The 18,453-nt window shown below is 41.2% G+C and overlaps 1 protein-coding gene across 4 annotated transcripts in view; it reads right to left on the bottom strand.

The window, feature by feature from the left end:
• Nucleotides 1–3,404: 3,404 nt before the first annotated feature.
• Nucleotides 3,405–18,453, bottom strand: part of ttc28 (tetratricopeptide repeat domain 28) — an 825,016-nt gene continuing 809,967 nt past the window's right edge. For 3 of the 4 annotated variants that reach the window (XR_010977250.1, XR_010977251.1, XR_010977252.1), the window contains 3 exons: nt 16,660–16,767; nt 8,550–13,359; nt 3,405–3,636 (listed from right to left, as the gene is read on the bottom strand). Coding sequence is in view for 1 of the 4 variants with exons in the window: in XM_068054870.1 (XP_067910971.1) it covers nt 11,696–13,359; nt 16,660–16,767 (1,772 nt within the window). In the remaining 3 variants the exon portion in view is untranslated. Of the gene's footprint in view, nt 3,637–3,778; nt 13,360–16,659; nt 16,768–18,453 lie in introns of those variants that run through there. The other variant, XM_068054870.1, reaches the window with a different exon arrangement.

Genomic DNA, 18,453 nt, shown 5'->3' with positions numbered 1-18,453 from the left:
TCGGTTGTGCTTTAATTCGGAGCTCGTTTCGCGTAAAGGAAAGCAGGAGGGTGCTGGATATTAAATTCCTTTTAATTGGTCTGCCACCTACAGGAAACGGGCTTCTCCAGTACAAGGTAACACTACCACCCAACCCACCCCCTCCACTGGGTCTCTCAAGCAGGAGTGAAACTAATACACTGACAACTGTGCCAAAGAGGGAAAGAACAGCGCAAGCACACTCCGCTGGTTGAAGCCGCCAGTTCGGCTCCACTCACTATTTCTTCATAAGCACCGTTGCAGCAAAAGCTCCAACATACACAGAATACCTGCACACAACGGGCTGAAATCACCACCACATGGATCTTATCTGCAGCAAATCATGACTCCCTCCACCCCATCCCATTCCCACCTGTCGTTTGATTGATTAACATGAAGCAACATCCTTGTATTTGAGTGACAGGTTAGTAGGAGAATGAATTGCGTCGAATTTGCAGTACAGAAAAAGGCCATGCGTCCCAAATAGTCTATGTAAGTGATTATGCCCCCATACAAACCTCCTCCCACTCTACTTACTTAGACTCAACCTATTGACGTATCATTCCATTCCTTTCTCTATCTTGTATCTATGGCCCCACAAGTGAAAACATCTCTAATATTCCCTATCAATAATCATCAAAATCAGGTCACCTCTCAATCTTTTTTCTAGAGAACAGAGCCCTAGCCTGTTCAGTCTTTCCTAATAGTTGTACACTTTCAGATCTGGTTCAGCCTTCTACATCTATATTGCACTTGCCCCCAATGCTTCTGAACCCTTTTTGTAATGTGAAAGCCAGAACAGAGCACAAGTATGTCTAAGGTTCTATACAAATTTGACATATATTCTCCAGTTTTCAATTCTGTTCCTCTAGGAATGAATCCCAGAGCTGTGTTTGTATTTTTAGGCCTTTGTTAGCCTGTGTTGCTATCGTTAATGATTAGTGTATCTGTACCCCTGTTCCCCTTGTGTCTCTACCCCATTTAGACTCTTATTTTCCAAGTAGGTGATCTCCTTATTCCTCCTGCCAAAATGCATCACTTCAACAACAACATACATTTATTTAGCGGCACTAACATAGTAAAATGTCCTAAAGCACTTCAAAGGAGCATAATCAAATGAAATTTGACGGTGAGCCACATAAGGCCACCTCACGATTAGCTATATTGAAATTAAAGAAGTTAGGAGAAGCTGGTCGGAACTCAGGAGAGTGTATAACCAACATCATTATAACAATTTAATTCCAAATATTCTAGTATCAGTAGTTGTTGGTTCGTGTCAGATCACACCTCACCCCAGGCAAATGAAGCATAAACAGGAAGGCTGTCATTTGTCCCTAACTAGGTCTCCTTAGAAGATCAGGAGCATTGGGAAGAGTGACTGGGTACTTATGTAAGAAGTTTCCAATCTCATGCTCATGATTGGTGCCTCCTGGGAGGTGGACAGATATATCAGCCACTGGGATCCTTCAGTTCAAGCTTCAGGTAACTCTGAAAGCTGATAACTGAATGGGGTAGGATTACCCTGGCTGTACAAGCAACACATGCTTCGCAGTACTTGTACTGATAAATTGTGCAGTACAAGCTGGTTAAACTCCAATACACCTACTCACACTTGACAGTCCCTTAGCTTTGCATCTTGCCAACTTCTACCTAAATTCTTTGGCTTAAGTAAATGACATATGTCCCGGGGAGGAGTGGAGAAGAGAGCATAGATGAAAACCATATGCAGTAGTGTGGATTATTGACTGTTATAAATGGAAATCCATTATTTTCCCCATTCTTTCTGTAATTTAACAATTTTGTTGTTTTCCACCTTTCCAATGATGTTGTTTTGCTGAGTCATAAACACAAAGGCAGAGCTGTCCTTGGAAATCAGGGGAAAGGATTTCTGCATGGTAGGTTTCTACTGTTTGCTGTGTTCTATAATTGCTCAGATAGAACAACCACTAGAACCTTTTAAAAGATAACAGAGGTACAAAATCTCTAATATATATAAACATGCAGGAGGAGTATTAATTGTTTATCTTTTGCCATGTTTGGCAGCAACAGTGGAGATATTGAAGAGGCATACATGGTTAACAAGACCGATAGTCTATCTAAAGAGATTGTGTCAGTTTGTTGAACATTTCTTTAGGAGAAATCCTTGGTTATTATACATGTGGATAATTGTCTAGATAGGGGACAAGCAGAGTGTGTAAATTGTTGTGTATACAATTCTCGGCATGAACTGTAAACTAAGCATTAGTAATAGTGATGTTGCATTCTCATCCACGGAAACATTGAACCTTTCCAATTGCCCCAAATCAGTCTATCATGCTTTGGAATTTTTTGAACATTTTTCACACATAAAAGATTTGGAACTAAACTACAATTAAATGTTGAGCTTTTAAAGTAGTGTATTCACACATTTGTGGGGAATAAAGCACTGTATCAAAATGTGGTTAAAATTCTAATGACTCTGGCATTGAATCTGTTTTCTCCAAGACCAATAAGCAATTTGTCAATCTGTCTCATTAATCGATAAACATCATACGCCCATGAAGTTGAGAAATCTTTAGTCCTGGGCTTTAGGCAGGGTTGTCTGGCATTGGTCCTTTCCTGTGGCTGTGAATACAGGAAGATAACAAAGTGGCTGTCAGGCTTTTAAAACCCAAGATGCCAGGGACAGGCATTCACCTTGTTAGGATGAAGGAAGATAATTAGAATTTGTTTTTAAAGTCAAGCAAGCCAAGCTTGAGTATTGCCTGAATACAACAATATTAAAAAGTTCCAGGAAATTAAAATTCTGGTTACTGAGCAGATCATAGCAATAATAATTCATTTGCTTCAATTATGAAGCATATCCACTCTTGAGTTTTGGTGCCATGTGTACCAAACCTCTCCCAAACTTGAAAATGGTATAGGGAGTGAGATTACCTTGACATGGTTATTTCCTACCACTAGCCTAGACTGCTGTAGGTCATGAAATTGGAAGAAATTGTGGGCCACGTTGTTTTGCATGGAAATGCAAAAACTGTTACTGAAATACACAAATTTAAAGCCAGGCTTGACAACAGTCTCCAAAACCTGCTCTACATCTGTCAGTGTAATCGTGCGTCTGCAGGATCACACTTTCATGCATATTTGGAACTCCCAGGCTCATATTCCACTTTAATCTCCAAGATTAAAGCCTTGAGGGGGCACTTCTGGACACTGCCAGAAGCTCCAGACTGACATGGACACAGTGTAGGAACAACAGTATAACTTTTCACTGTCTGCTTGCACCGTTCTGAAAATGGGGCTGATATCAACTGCACTAATAGGCAGACACAGTTCTCTCTGGCTATTTTTGTGGCACTGCTATATTCCAAATAACAATCATGAAATACAGTCTAGAGTAGCCAGTTTCAATGTGTTTATTAGTAATAACTTTGTATTCCAAATTCTATTTCTGTAACATTAATTGCATATTATAAATTATGCTGTATATTGCATTACAAGAATGGGCGCTGTGTCAGCACGGTTAAGTCCACCTTGCATAAAGTGTCTTGATCACTTTTTCCTGTTCTTTTTAAAATTCTTCCTAGGCAGTTTGTCAGGTGTGTAGCAAATCAAAAGGTACCCATTAAACTGCATCTGCTGTAAAAAAAAAAGATACTGAGATATGTACATATAAATAAACCATAAAAAGGAAGAGAATGGGTTTTAGACAACCAAATTGTTCAAATAAAATCATATATTTACAAGTTTACAGCATTTTTTAAATTATCTACAGTCTAGAGCTCCATGGCTAGCATTGCAGTTCTATTCAGCATTGCTTAGCAGGAAATGGCCTGTTTTTTCTGCTTAGAAATAATTATGAAACTCAAAAAAAAAATCTAATTGCCTAAGTGGCAAATGTGTACATTGTTTTGTGTTATATGTTTCATTTGGTTGAGTTTCTATTACGGGTTGTATCAAGAAGCCAACTTTCAAACTGGATTGGGAGATGGTTCCCTCCCCTTGGGATTATTGCAAATTGCTTTCTGCAGTTAAAGGGAAGACTTTAAAAATTGCAATGATTGAGCAAATGTGTGGCAGCAATGGTTGAAGAGGCACTGCTGTTAGGTCAAGAATTATCCACTGACCCCACCAGCTCAGAAGCTTGAACCCTGAAATGCAAACTGCAACGCTGGGCCACTGTACAGCCATTCTGACCAAAGGTCTACACCTGAATCATCAACTCATCTTTTCTCTCCGAGATGCTGAAGAACTTGCTGTGTATTTCCAGCACCTTCAGTTGTTATTTCAGTTGCTGGCATTTTATTTTGCCAAATGTGAGAAATGGTTATTTTTGGCAGTGGTGGATTATCATTGGACTGGTGCTAGAAATCCTGGTTAATAAACTGGATTTGGAAAAAACATTTGCCTCATGAACCAGTTACTGTTGCTGATTGGGTCAGGGTGTGGGTAGGGGTGTTTGGCCATGGGACATTCCCAGTAAGATGGTCAGCGTGCAACTTCCAGCAGAGATGAGGTTCTATTCTATATTCAGCCCATAGTGGGCACATGACAGAAGCTTGAATCTCCCCTTCCCACATGTGTGAAAATCACCAATTCTATTCAGTTCCTTTAATCTGGAATGAAAAAAAAGTTCTCTGCTAATTGTTAAGTTGTTACTGTAATTAATATTGCAAATGCTATATATCTATGCACATTTTCTCAATAAAGATGCATGCTATGATCTCTGACCATTAATGTATCAAAAACAGGCCTCAAGTCACCACTATTTGGACTGCCAGTTTGATAGATTTCATCCTGCATCACTTCTTAGCAGAGAATCATTTTTCAAATTTATTCTATTAATTCTTGGAATTGTACTTTCTCTTATTTCAATAATCTTTCTTGTTTAGGCCGCCACCTCCACTCTCTTCCATATCAAATATTTACAGCATTTCCAGGATCCTGTAAAACTCATCAAATCGATGTCTGGATTGACACCGAGCAAGACAGCAATCACACTGCAGTTACTGATTTGAAACCAATCAATGGAGTTATGTTGCAGACTGTCCTCAGTCTGACTGAGACAAAGGTGCAGTCACAATGGAGCTCTCTGTAAATGGTTTAATGCACCACTCCACTCCCTGGGAAATTGATTTTCAAGGCTTGAAGGAATTGGTGGGAACATCCACTTCATTCCTACATTATACAAAATTTATGTTATGTAGCTTTACACTGAATTGGAGGTAAACTGTAGCTATTCCAAACTCAAACCAGTTATGAGATGATATCCAACCTTATGTGTGATCGAGAGTTATTCTGTCACTTTTTGAATTGTTGAACACCTGAAATTGCTTTTCATTATTATAAAAAGCAAGTTTAAATGCACACTAAAGGCTGAATCTTACCAGCTGTTTAAGGACAGACTGGGAGGCAGGAAGGCATTGCCTATCGTGCCTGTCATCTTCCTGTTGCCATGCCATTGCCAGTGGCAGGAAAGTTTGCAGACGGCCTGGCCGGAGCCCAATTGAGGCACTTGTGGCCAATTAACGGCCTCGTCCCGCCTCTGCTGGCATTTTACCAGCTGCTGGGGTGGGGGGGGGCACTACTACGTGGGAAGACCACCTCCCAACAGGACCCAGGGAGCTCTTTGGCCCGCAGCAACTACACGCCTGCCCTCTATGAGCCTCCCCCATCGCCGGGGCCTGTTTGACTGGCCACCTAATTGGCTGCTGCTGGCAAAACGTGACCTCAAGGCCCGCTGCCCACTGAAGTGGGGTTGCTTCCAGCTTTCAGCCCCAGTTGCAGGACCTCTGCTGCCTGCATTAAATCCAGCCCTAAGATTTTCAGGATGTGTTTGAAAGGAACAGTCACTAATACATTTGCGATTATGATTTATCTGGTCTTTAATTACATAAATTCCAAAACATTTTTGAGATCATTTTGAATACATACTTCTGGGAATATTGTCACTGTTAGGTACAAATTTAAGTAGCAATTTTATCCAATCGTGATGCATGCTGGGCAATGTTGAGTACTGGCCCTCTTGAGCATACTTACAATGCTTCTGGATGGCACAGTGTGTGGAGCATGGGTGCAATGAACTAAAACTGTGGGCTCAACCTATAACCCTCAATAGATATGTTTATAATGATTGCTTTCCCTCCAATTGTAAAGTGCAACAGTAGGTTTAGACCATGTATGAGGAAACATTCATTCCATGCACATATAGTCCTATATAGTCTCTGCTCACAGCAACTCTCTTTAAAAAGATCAAAGCAAAAAAAAAGCACTGAGTAATGCTGTCTTCAATCACCATCATAACTCTATATCAGTGATTCAAGCACAGGATTACAACAGAAAAAATGATCTCTGATCAGAGATGAAAAAAATTAACTACTTTCAAAATAAGCTCTGGGCAGAAAGTGCTCAGTGGGCTGGAATCATGCATCACCACCTAAACAAATTATCCATGAGAGGTTTCAAAACCTGACCCTTGATTTTCTGGAGCAGAACCAAAAACATTGACAGGAAGAGAACAATCACCAGGATGAATCCAACTTTAACCTCCTACATTAACCCAAGCTGTTATTTGTAGAATTCATTCTACTTCACTAAGCTGCTGTGTCTGAGAGCTATCTTAGCTCTGCGTTTTACATAAGATTATATAGGGGTACATTTTCCCTATAAGTTAAAGAAATTGTTTTACTAAATTTTCATTGTTTTAAAATAATGTCAGTTTAACAAAATGTTGTTTACATAGATGGCATGAAATATATCTACAATTTAGGTTTAATATATATTGATTTTAAAAACTGTGTATTCAGTGAACATCCCATAAAAATTCTTTCTTAGAGATTGGCTTTCATGCACGGGAATGATGCTAAACACTGAAATTTAGGATTTGTTAATCAATATACTTAAATAGGGCAATAGGGCACTGTGATGGTGAATGGTTTACGTAGGAACGCACAAGGCTCAGAAAAGACCATTATGGTCTATCAGACAGGAAATGTTAATACATCACTCTACCTTTCATATTACTAAAAATTTCATGAGAACGTCACAGAATACTTTAAAAAGGGTAACAGAACCTTGGATTAAGCCACCATGTCTTTTATCAGATACAATATTAACACTCATCAGTGAGACAAACACCTTATCCTTAAAACGTGCATTATGATTTCACTGCAGTGTCAGGGTCCCCACATGCACAGGTTCTGATGCAACTGGAGTTCCAGGCTTCCTCAGCATGTGGAACTCCATGTCATGTTGGAGTGCCAAGTACACAGGCTCCAGGCCTGACTACAGTGCCAGGCTCTGCAAGTGCATGGAGTGCACACATCTTACTGTAGTGTCAGGTTCCCTGAGTGCATTAAGCTCTAGATTTCACCACAGTTCCAAGCTGTCTAAGTAGAGGGGTTCTGGGTCTGGCTTCAGTCTTGGTCTACCGAAATATATGTGGCTCCACATTGCTGTATCAGGCTCCAAAAATGTAATTGGATTATGCATTGGCAAAACAGTAAACATCAAGCAATTCATGCCTGTACCAATACAGTTAGTCATGCTGTGTTTTGTTTAAGTATAGTTCTCTATTTATTTAAACACACAAAAAAAGCAAAAGGCAGAGGAGGAGTGATTAAAGATGGGAACAGCATCAGCCAACAAAGCTGATGAATTACTTTTGAAGTCACTGTTGCTATGTAGGTAAATGAGGCAGCCAAATTGTGCACAGCAAGGTCCTACAAACAACTGAGGCTTTAATGTTGGTCAAAATACCAGAAGGATTTGCCTCGGATCTTTTACATCCCCCTGAACAAGACAAAGGTTCTGCTGAAAGTTCATCAACCTGAAACGCTATTATCTGTTTCTCTCCACAGATGCTGCCATATCTGCTGAGTATTTACAACATTTTCTGTTTTTATTTCAGATTTCCCGCATCTGCAGTATTTTGCTTTTGGACAAGGGTTCAGTTTGGATGGCAGCTCCAGCAGTACAGCAAACCCTAAGAGCCAAACATATGTGCTTAAGTGCTGGAGTGGCCTTGAACACATAACCTTCTCATGTCAAGGCAAAAAGACTAGCACTGAGTCAAGCTGGCAAATGTTAAAGGAAGTATTGTGCATATCAAGTGGGCAAATGCAACAACGTTTTCAGGGCAGTTGATGGGAGCTGAACAAGATGCAGTACCTCAACGATTTCCAGCATCCATCCTTCCAACTCAAAAGTGAAAACCTGCATTGCAACTTAAAAGCAGCTGACAAAATGATCTATTTCTTATGTTTGACATGCTTTGAAATATTAATATGCTTGCTCTAGTTTTTCCTTCTACACTGTAAATCCAATAACATACAGTTACAATGCAAACACTGAAAATTGGTTTTCTGTCCACACAATGTATTGCAACCGAGCAATTAGCCTGGGAAAAAACACATGCACTTAGAAACTGGGAGATGGGCACAAGTGTTGGTATGAATGGGTAGAGGAAGAGGGAAAACATGAGGTGGGATTGCATATATAATGCTTCATACTGTATATGATTTTCAAATACAAAAGGCAAAAGATGCATTTACATTTTGGTTCAGTGCAGTCTGGGTCCTGGGAGAGGAACGCTCAAATGATCTTCCTGCTGCTGGACTCCTGAAAACCATTTGGATCCACAGAGGAGGTAGTTTCAATGGCAAATCTGGAAGCCCAGGAACAAGTGGTTTCCATTGCCACTGAAAAAGGGTGCTTGGCTGATTTATACTGGAAAGTTCAATCAATGCAATATAATACAATAATATAAAAACACTTTTAGAACTGCATCAGGAATCCTATTCATTATGGTTAATTTTCATTATTTAAAAATACAAGTAATAAAAGTAATTCACATTTAAGATAGCACCTTTAACGTAATGAAACATTCCAAGGCACTTCAGAAAAGGGCAGGGGGAAAGGAAAAGAAATGGACACCAAAGAGGAGTTGGGAGGCAGTTCAGGAGGTAACCAAAGGCATGGTCAAAGAGGTAGATTTTCAGGAGTCTTCTAAAGGTGGACAGAGATGCAGCAAAGCAGAATGGTTCAATAAGGGTGACTTAAAACTCAGCCTACAATGGTGGAGGAGAGGAAGGGGATATGTAGTGTCAGAAGAGCAGTGTGTGGTGCCCAAGGGTTTGAGGTTGCTGGGGGGCATTGTGCCATATCAGGATTTGGAGACAAGGATTTTGGATTTGGGAGAAATGAGAAGCTAATGGATGTCTTCAAGGATGGGGGCGGTCCGGTGATGACAGGGCGATAGCTAACTGAGATTTAGTACAGAAGAGGATGTAGGTGCCATTTTAGATGGCTTTGAGTTGGTTTAGGGTAAAGCTCAGGAGGCTGATGAGAAATTTCGAAAAACTGAGTCCAGAAGCATGAAAGTGAGTTTCAGAGGTGATTAGAGTGAGGTTCAGATACAGCCAAGCAATATCTTGGAGCTGGAACTTTACAGTCTTAGCGATTGATACAGTATGATGTTTGAAACTCAGCTCAGGGTCAAAAGGACACCACGGATGCTCATTGAGGTTGTCCATATAAAACTTCCATAGAACATAAATGAGTTGTGGCTCAAGCAAATTTTACAAATATCAAAACGAGAGAAAAAAATGAGAAAATATCAATAGCATTGCAAGCCACCAAAACAACCTACAGTAATCGATCTCGCTGATGTTAAATCCTTATCAGGAGAAGCACCAGCTGATAATGGATTGATACTGGAATGATGGGACAAGCTGACAAAGATACTGTAATGCTGCCCCTGGTGTACAGTACACAAGATACATTTGCATGGAAAGGCTCTGCTAATATTATTGAACACACAATGAAACGGGTAAACTGCCACAACATGGAAAAAGCACAGCAGTAACGCTCTGGTTGCTACACCCATTACGCTTTTACTTTTGTTGCATACTTTGGAAATTGTATTATGACTTATTCTTTCCCTTAAATATTACGTAACAACCATAATGAGTACGGTGAACAGACACTCTAATATTTTTAGGCTTGAAAGTTTTAGGTAGCCCTGCCCTTTCTTCCCTCCCTGATATAGATAAATGTAATGTCTCTCTCTCTCACACACACACACACATATATATATACACAGAGCCAAAGACACAATCATTTGCTAAATTTCCCATCAATCTGACAGCAATTTCTCCAAGCAGTCAAGTACTGAGGCAACCCGGAGTTACAAAACTAGAGCTGCAAATTTGCTATTTAATGTCAAGTCCAAAACAGGTGGAAGGACATAGAATGGGGAGGTGGTTGTGTAGTGGTACTGTCACTAGACTAGTACTCCAGAGCCCAGGCTAATGCTCTGGGGACATGGGTTCGAATCCCACCATGACAGATGGTGAAATTCAAATTCAATAAATAAATCTGGAACTTAAAAAAAAAAGTTAGTCTAATGGTGACCATGAAACCATTGTTGATTGTGTAAAAATCCATCTGGTTCAGCTGTTTTTACCTGGTCTGGCCTACATGTGACTCCAGACCTACAGCAATGTGGTTGACTCTTAAAATGTCTTCTGAAATGGCCTAACAGGCCACTCAAGGGCAGTTACAGATGGGCACATCCCACAAATGAAAAAAAAATAGGTCAGGGAAGAAAACAAGATTGTAGGTGGAATTCCAAGGTTTGTTTTGTTGCTTATAATAATTTATTGGAGACTAATGCCATCAAACCATAAGAGATAGAAGTGTGTTTCTGGTTTTAAAAATGGACTGTTTGTCCAAAATTAGATGGCTCATGACCCTCATTCATAATTCAGCACATCTGCATCAGGCGTTCCATCACCAAGCCAACGGGCTCCTGACCAACAGCCTTAACTGACAGTCATACTTGTGCAACCGAAGTCTCACCAATTCACTCGGAGCAACAAAACAACCACAAGGAACATTCTCTCAAGCCAGTGAAGTACATTAAAGAAGGTCTATACAATGCACTGATATTGAACGTACAGAAATCTGCAGGGTTGGATGGAATTATGGAGGAGTAGTTAAAGTAGAGGTGCAGAGGACAGGCTAATGGAATGCTGTTATAACCAATAGGTGGAGGAATTCTTACAGGTACTAATATGAAGTCCATTGTGAGATATTCTCCTATTTGGATTTCACCTATGCCAAATTTTTTTAAAGTCTCAGCTATGCCTCCTGTTGGCTGAGCCACAGAGCAGTTGGTGATTGTGTTTAGAAGTTTCAGAGGAAGCTCTCTGATCTGAATGGGAAATACAGTTGCTCACCGTTCTTGCTGCAAGATGACAGCACATAGGACATCATAATCACTGAAATGCACCAAAAAGTTGCTGGACACAGCGTTAATTTTCTAAAAATCACTTCCAATAAAAATTAGGTGCAACCTAAAACTGCCAAGCCTAGTTTATTTTGTTTTTCCAACAAATACTTCTGACTGTAGATTGACATTTCAATGTGATTTTTGACATTTATAAATTGTTATCAACCATTAAATGACTAAGAAACGAGGCAAAATGCCATTTTTTGATTCAATAAAAATATGACATTTTTACACAGTAGTTTTTTTTTGCTTTTTTTCCTTTAAACAGTATAAAAATTTTAGTACTGTTCACGCAACACACGAGTTCAGTTTACAAATGATGCATGTCCAACATAATTGGCTTATACATGCTAGTCCCACAAGGTCACGTGGGCAATGAAAAATCTGATGACTGGTTGAGTCATATCAGCACTTTGAGGTGGGAAAGAATTTTCTAGGAGACAGGAATTTATAACCGTTCCCAGATGGGAATCTCAATGGACGCGCCTCTCTCTGAATGCTACTTGGTGGCTGCATTGTTTCGGCCGGTTTACTGGTCTCCTGGCAACCACCACGTCCGTTCTGGGCTTTCTTGTCTGTGTACGGAAGCTTGGAAAATTCCTTAAGCTCAAGTTTATCCTCCTTTCCTTCCTTCTTGCTGCGTTTGGCTGGTGAAAGATTCAGATAACTTAGAGCATCAGCTTTGGAACCCACGAGAGCAGGGTTCGATCGCAGAGCTCGCACAGGTCTGGATGAAGGCTGCGTGGCACTAGTCCAAAAAGTTTTGAGGTTGTGGACGGCCTTGACCTTCTCATCAATGGCAGTCATTTTCAATCTGCTCAGGTCTGGGATGTCAGCCGGGCTTGAGCGTGCTGAGCCTGCTGATGAGTATGAGAGAGCAGGAGAAGGGTTACTCCCAGCTGGAGACTGGTGGCCTGAGCTTGGAGACCTGGAAATGTGAGCACTGTAAGGAGAGCTGGGATATTTGATCTTGATTGGCGATTGATCCCTTGAGGAACCAGGAGATTGATGTAAATCCGCAACAGGTGAAGATGGTGCTATGGTTTGTCTACTATTGCCCCCTTTAGAACAGCAGTCTCCCGCTGATTGACCTACCTCAGTAATATCACTGGTAGGAGTGTTACTTCCTGAGTTCACCTTCTGAAGTGATGAGCTCCGTGTTGGAGGTTTTGGTTTTGTGGTTATTGGAGAAGACTGCTTTTTCTGCCCAGTGCCGTTCAGTGGTCTACTGAATGCACTTGTATCTGAAGATTTGAAAACTGAAGAGCCATGATGCCCTGTTATGCATTGGTCAACATCAGAAGAACCTGTTTTGCTAACTGGTCCACTACTTTGATACAGTTTTTCAACAGCGAGCAAGTGGCTTTGAGTCTCCTCCAAAATCTTTTGTGCCAGTTCCTGAGGATTAAGTTTAGTCACTTTCTCCTCTTGAGATTTAACAGTGCTATCTGTTTCCGTACTGGACTGATCTGATTCTCCGGTGTCCGAACTCGGAAGTTTATTTCTGGATTCTACTTTCTGAAATGGCGAGTTTGGACTTGGAATGAGGGTTATTTTAACCGGAGAACTGGAAGCACTAGCATTACCTTTGAATGTGTGCCTGTCTCCAAAATTATGGCTGTGTTCTACCCTTTCTGTAGTCCTCTCTTTGTCTGGTGAGGCAGACACACTGAGGGAGTCAGAGTAGACACTTAATGGCTCACTGCTAATAATGGAGAATCCATCGTATTCTTCCTCATCTCTGATGGTGCTGCCTGTCTGCGGAGAGGATCTACTTCGCAACATGGAGCCCTTGTGTGGGTAAATGTTCTTGGGCCTCTCATAGTCCTGTCGCCCCCTTTGGAGCATTCCTTCACCAGTGATGTCTGTCTTAGAAGCAAAGCTCATGGAGGAGGCAATGGAACTGAGGCTGTACACAGAAATGGCATCTGAGGCCACCGAATCTCCGTAAGTGGGAGAAAACGGTGGATTTAGCTGTCCTGTTGGATTGGAAACAGATTGAGAAGAGGAGAGAGATTCTAGCGATGAAGAGCTGTCGAGACTGAGTCGTTTAGGCAGTTCTGTGGAATCTGGAATAGAGAGTGAAACATTCTGAATTATTCATAAGTTCAAGGGAACACACATTTACAAGTATTTCCATTCCTCTGATTCTGTCCTCGTGTGCAACCCCGCTCCATGAGCCCCCTCATTGCCAGATGTGTGTAGAGCCGTCTAAGTCCATAAACTGAAATTCCCTGCCTAAATTCCCCTGCCTTTTCAGCTCTTCCTCCTCCTTTAAGACCCTTTTCAAAACTCAGTCCTTTGACCAAGGCTTTTGGTTACACCTTCAACTACCTCCTTCTTTGGCCCAGCATCCATATTTTTCCTTATAACTCTGTGAAGCACTTGGGACATTTTGCTACTTAAAATGCACTATATAAATGAAAGCTGTTGTTGATTCAGCAGGTGAACAACTTCTTGTATCAATGAGTTGTAGCAACAGCTTGAGAGGGCAAGACAATTGCACAAACTGCTGTGTGTCCCAGAAGCTGTTCTGGGAGCTTATGATAATTATGCACAATGCTCTGACCCCGTAAAATTGCATGAAGTGCTGTGGGATAACTTCTTCCTGGCAGCCAGCCATTCCCAGTAGAGATTTTACTGGGAGCATAACGTTGGATCCAAAGTGTGGTCTGACCATGGCATTGTAAAACTTTAGCATAGATTCTGTTGGGATGTCTTCTATCATGCTGCCTATATAAACTCACATTCCATAGTGTTTAAAATATTTTTTTTTTTAAGAGATACAGCACTGAAACAGGTCTTTCAGCCCACCAAGTCTGTGCCGACCAACAACCACCCATTTATACTAATCCGACATTAATCCCATATTCCCTATCACATCCCCACCATTCTCCTACCACCTACCTACACTAGGGGCAATTTACAATGACCAATTTACCTATCAACCTGCAAGTCTTTGGCTGTGGGAGGAAACCAGAGCACCCAGCGGAAACACACGTGGTCACAGGGAGAACTTGCAAACTCCGCACAGGCAGTACCCAGAACTGAACCTGGGTCGCTGAAGCTGTGAGGCTGCAGTGCTAACCACTGCACCGCCCTAAATTCTGATGTGTTTTCAGTGCAGGACAGGAAATTTCCCCAAAAGAAAACGTTTATTTGGCCCAGCAAGCTTGGCTTTTTAAAGTTTGCCTCATATCGATCGCTCAATCTGGTGAGGACCATCAGACAGGCTGAAAAATGGTAAAACATTTCCAATACAAGGGGAAAAAGAATTGACAGGCAGTGTCACTCGCTCAGCCTTTGTCATGCACACCCTAACAGCAGGTGCACATATACTGGCAGTTGCTTTACTGTGCCTCTAGCAGAGAGACCCTGGGACGGGTCACTCTATGTCCTGGAACTCTGGGTGAGAGAAAGGGAATGCCAAGAAATCAGGAAAAAATAACTAAAAAACAAACACAATAATAAATTTATATCAAAATAATGCAGATGAACAACTGGTTGCAGGCATCAGGAGCACCCACACACATTAATAAACAACATGACAAAATAAATAATATTTCTGGTGGATATTCAAGAACACACTTCAAATATAATTCAGAAAATGCAATGTCGTCCCATCTAATTACGCAGACACTTTCTTGTTTAATTTATTTCGGGACTGGTTACTCATCTATTACAAAACTGAATAAACAGTACACAATACAAACCTGCAAATAATATAATATACTATGTAGCCCTCTCCTCATCCTATTTCTGTTGTTTACAGAAATCAGATTATAAATAATTATATAAAATAAATAAATAAGATCCTTCCATGCATGCCAGTCTTCCGGAGATTACAATTATGAATCATTTTTTCTGAGTGTAATTCCATTAAAACTAACACTGTTTCTGCAAGATAATCTCTGTTAAAAGGTCAAGTGACACTTAAACAAAAAAATTTAATTATGAATCATGATTTTTAAAAATTTTTTGACACTATTAATTCAGGGATTCTTTTGAAACCCAAACAGATAATCTTACTAAATACTGTTCAATAAAACTCATCAGCACGATTGCAGTTAATTGAATAAGAAGTGTTTATTGTGGTAATGCACAAGGTGGAGCAACATTAATTGAAGTTTTCAACTTGCTGCCCTCCTTTCTAAAAGGTGCTTAATTTTTGTTGGGTTATAGTAGTAAGAGTACCAGCCACCCTCCAAAATATAGCTTCAGTGTCAATTCTTCAAGTGTATGCGTAGACAGTGAGTGTCAGCAGCTTATTGGACTATTGAAGGTATCACAGCCAAACCCAATCCTGTCCTTAACTGATGTCCACACATGGGCATTATGTGGAATTTCATGGGGCCTTTGGGGACAGGCTTGAAGGCGGATAGGATGTCAAAATGGCAAGGGAAGACTCTGGGTGGCGTGCTTGATGCCATGCAATTTTGCCAGCATCAGGTCTGTCCAGAGCCTAATTGAACCACTTAAGAGGTCAATTAAAGGCCTCTTCTTGCCTCCGCTAGCATTTTACCACCTAAGGGGCTGCCTTGCCACCACGTGGGGAGGCCTCCCAGCAAGCTCTGGGGGGCACTCTTTTGTGGGCACTCTTTGGCCTATGAAGGGGCCCCCCAGTGGCAATGGCCACCCCAGCAGCATTGGCGCTGCCTGCCCTCAGCAATCCCCCTCGCCAGGGCCTGTCTGACTGACCCCGCTTATCTTACTCTGACAGCGCACATCCATCGATGTGTCCTGTCCTCCAAGTGCAGCCCCAACAGTGACCACCGCTCCAGTGGCACTGCTGAGGCTGTTGAGTGCCGGCCCTCTGATTGGGCTGCCAGCTCTTGGGGGTGGGCCACTGTCCTTAATTGGACGGCAGCCCCAGCGGCAGTCAGTTAGTTGACTGTTGTCCGTAAAATGCAGCCCCAGGTCCCAATGTCCACTGAAGCAGGGTCGGCTGAAATTCCTTTAGGCCTGTTTGGAGCTGAAATGGTACATATGCATACATTCACGCGACGTACAGAATTGGGCTTTTGGTCTTAATGTTATTTGGACAAGCATGTTGCACCTCCCTAGACAGCTCACTTATTCTAAGAAACTCAATGTCAGGTGAGACCTTGGTGGGGGTTGGAGTAGAAATAGGGGAAGGGGGTGATTCAATTACTGTAGAATCAGGAGAGCACTCCTGCTCCTCCTGGCTGCAATCTTAAAATGTTTTGAAAACAAAACTAAATTTTTTTGGGCAGTGCTACTTAGACAGCAGTGAGCACTGAAGAATCCAATCACCTCCGTTTTAGTTGGCTTGTATGGTATTGATCTGGATCGATACTTAATGGCTCTCACATTGTATTTCGGTTGCAACAGCGCATTTCAAAACTCACCAAACAGAGCAAGTAGAGACTGGAGAGCAAAGTGCATGGTTTTTCTGTTAGCCTGCTTCCCCGTCTTCAACACCACTTCCTCTTGCCCCACCTCACACAGATCAAAGCCTGGACAACAGTTTGAAATAAGAAATGTTAGCATGAGCCACAGTCTAGCAGTTTTTTTCTCTGTCATCTCTTTAGATGCCCCTTGTTCCAGATCTCTTTATCTAACAATGTGAATATTTGACCTGCTCCACGTACCCTGCCCATGGTGCTCTGTGACCAGGTGGTAACTGCAGCCTCCAGGGATGTGTACCTCTGTTGGGAAGCACCTTTTCCTTAACATGTGGCTGAGATCAACTTGCCACTTGTGATGCAATATTGTTACTGCACCAAAAACGTACACTAGCCTAAAGGAATTTTCAAAGTTTATTTTCATGCACATGGGAATGAGACAAATTTGGTCCTCGCCAGGACCTGAAGTCCTCAGTTTTCTGCCCCTCCTTTCTCTGGGCTCTCAGTCCTTTCAATAAGGGTGGAAGACTGCAGTTCAAAGCCAGTGTACTTTTAATTTCAGCTCATTTTCTACTAATAATAGTGATAATAATAGCATTGAATAGATAACTTATAGGACATCACAGGACTGCAATGGACAGATCAATGGACTTAAAAGGAGATAATTCAGGACTATCTGCTCTTTTTTCCTCCATTAGTTTTTATTGAAATATTGTCGACTTTTTACTTTGTTTGAAGGAGGGATGACAAATATTTTGATGCTGACAACTTCAGTGTCGTATTCTTGCAAGTATGCTTGTGGATGGCAACAACTTTTGAAACAGTACTTATTTTAAAAAAAATCATTCCTTCCTTACTATTAGAGTAAGTTGATGTATGGCAGATGAATGTGAGGAAAAAGGGAGAAGAAACTTTATTTCGCATCAAGATTCTTTTAGACTGAAAGTTGGCTGTGTGTTATTTGTAACTAACTGGTTAATAAGTTTGTGTGAAATGTAGCTGTTCATTACCTCTTGTGTCATCAACATCATTAAAATAAGGAATAGAAACATTCCATGAAAATACATAAATCAGTGCTTTATAAATACCATTCTGCTAGATTTCAAACCATTGTTATTGATCTATTTACCCACTGAGGAAGGGAGCGGCAAAAAGAAGCTGTGTGTATATAATGGTTAAAATGGAAAGCATTAAGAGAGGGTATTCTGGGGTTTAAGTGGACTGGACAGGCAAGGATATTTGGACTGGGAGTCAAGCCTAAACCTTGAATTAATTCATGAAAAGCAGAAAACATGGTGAAAGAAGTTGAATTAAGGCTAGTGGGGTTAGAATGCAGTTGGCCACAGAAGCAGAACACTGGGGACTCAGGCAGAAGGTGGTCAAGTAAAGTTGTTAACAGCTGGATCACAAACCACACTGTTTCAGCGTACTTTAACTATTGATGGTGCCAGAATTGTCACACCATAAAATCAACTGGCAGCATGAAAATTTTTATTGAGCATAACTTTATGTGATAGCTTGATCAATATTTATCTTTCTCCCTCATCATAGGGGAAGGATTATTCAATTCATACACTCAGATAAATCTTGCAGTCTCTCACCTCAACTTTGGCAAAAGACCATTTTCAGCCTTTTTCTGAAAGATCCCTCCCATCTCTTGCCAAAGTTGTGGCCAGAAATTGGGAGAACCTTAGCAGAATTTTTGGGTCAAGACATTTTAGAAACATGAAAAGGCTGTTACGCCCAATAATGATCCCATTCCCTTTAGATGGCTCACCTTTTGACAAATTACACTGT

The sequence above is a fragment of the Heterodontus francisci genome, chromosome 23 (genome assembly GCF_036365525.1).
Source record: "Heterodontus francisci isolate sHetFra1 chromosome 23, sHetFra1.hap1, whole genome shotgun sequence".
Classification (NCBI taxonomy): Eukaryota; Metazoa; Chordata; class Chondrichthyes; order Heterodontiformes; family Heterodontidae; genus Heterodontus; species Heterodontus francisci.
Note: the sequence above shows the minus strand (reverse complement) of the source record. Positions and strands in the feature narration are given on the sequence as shown.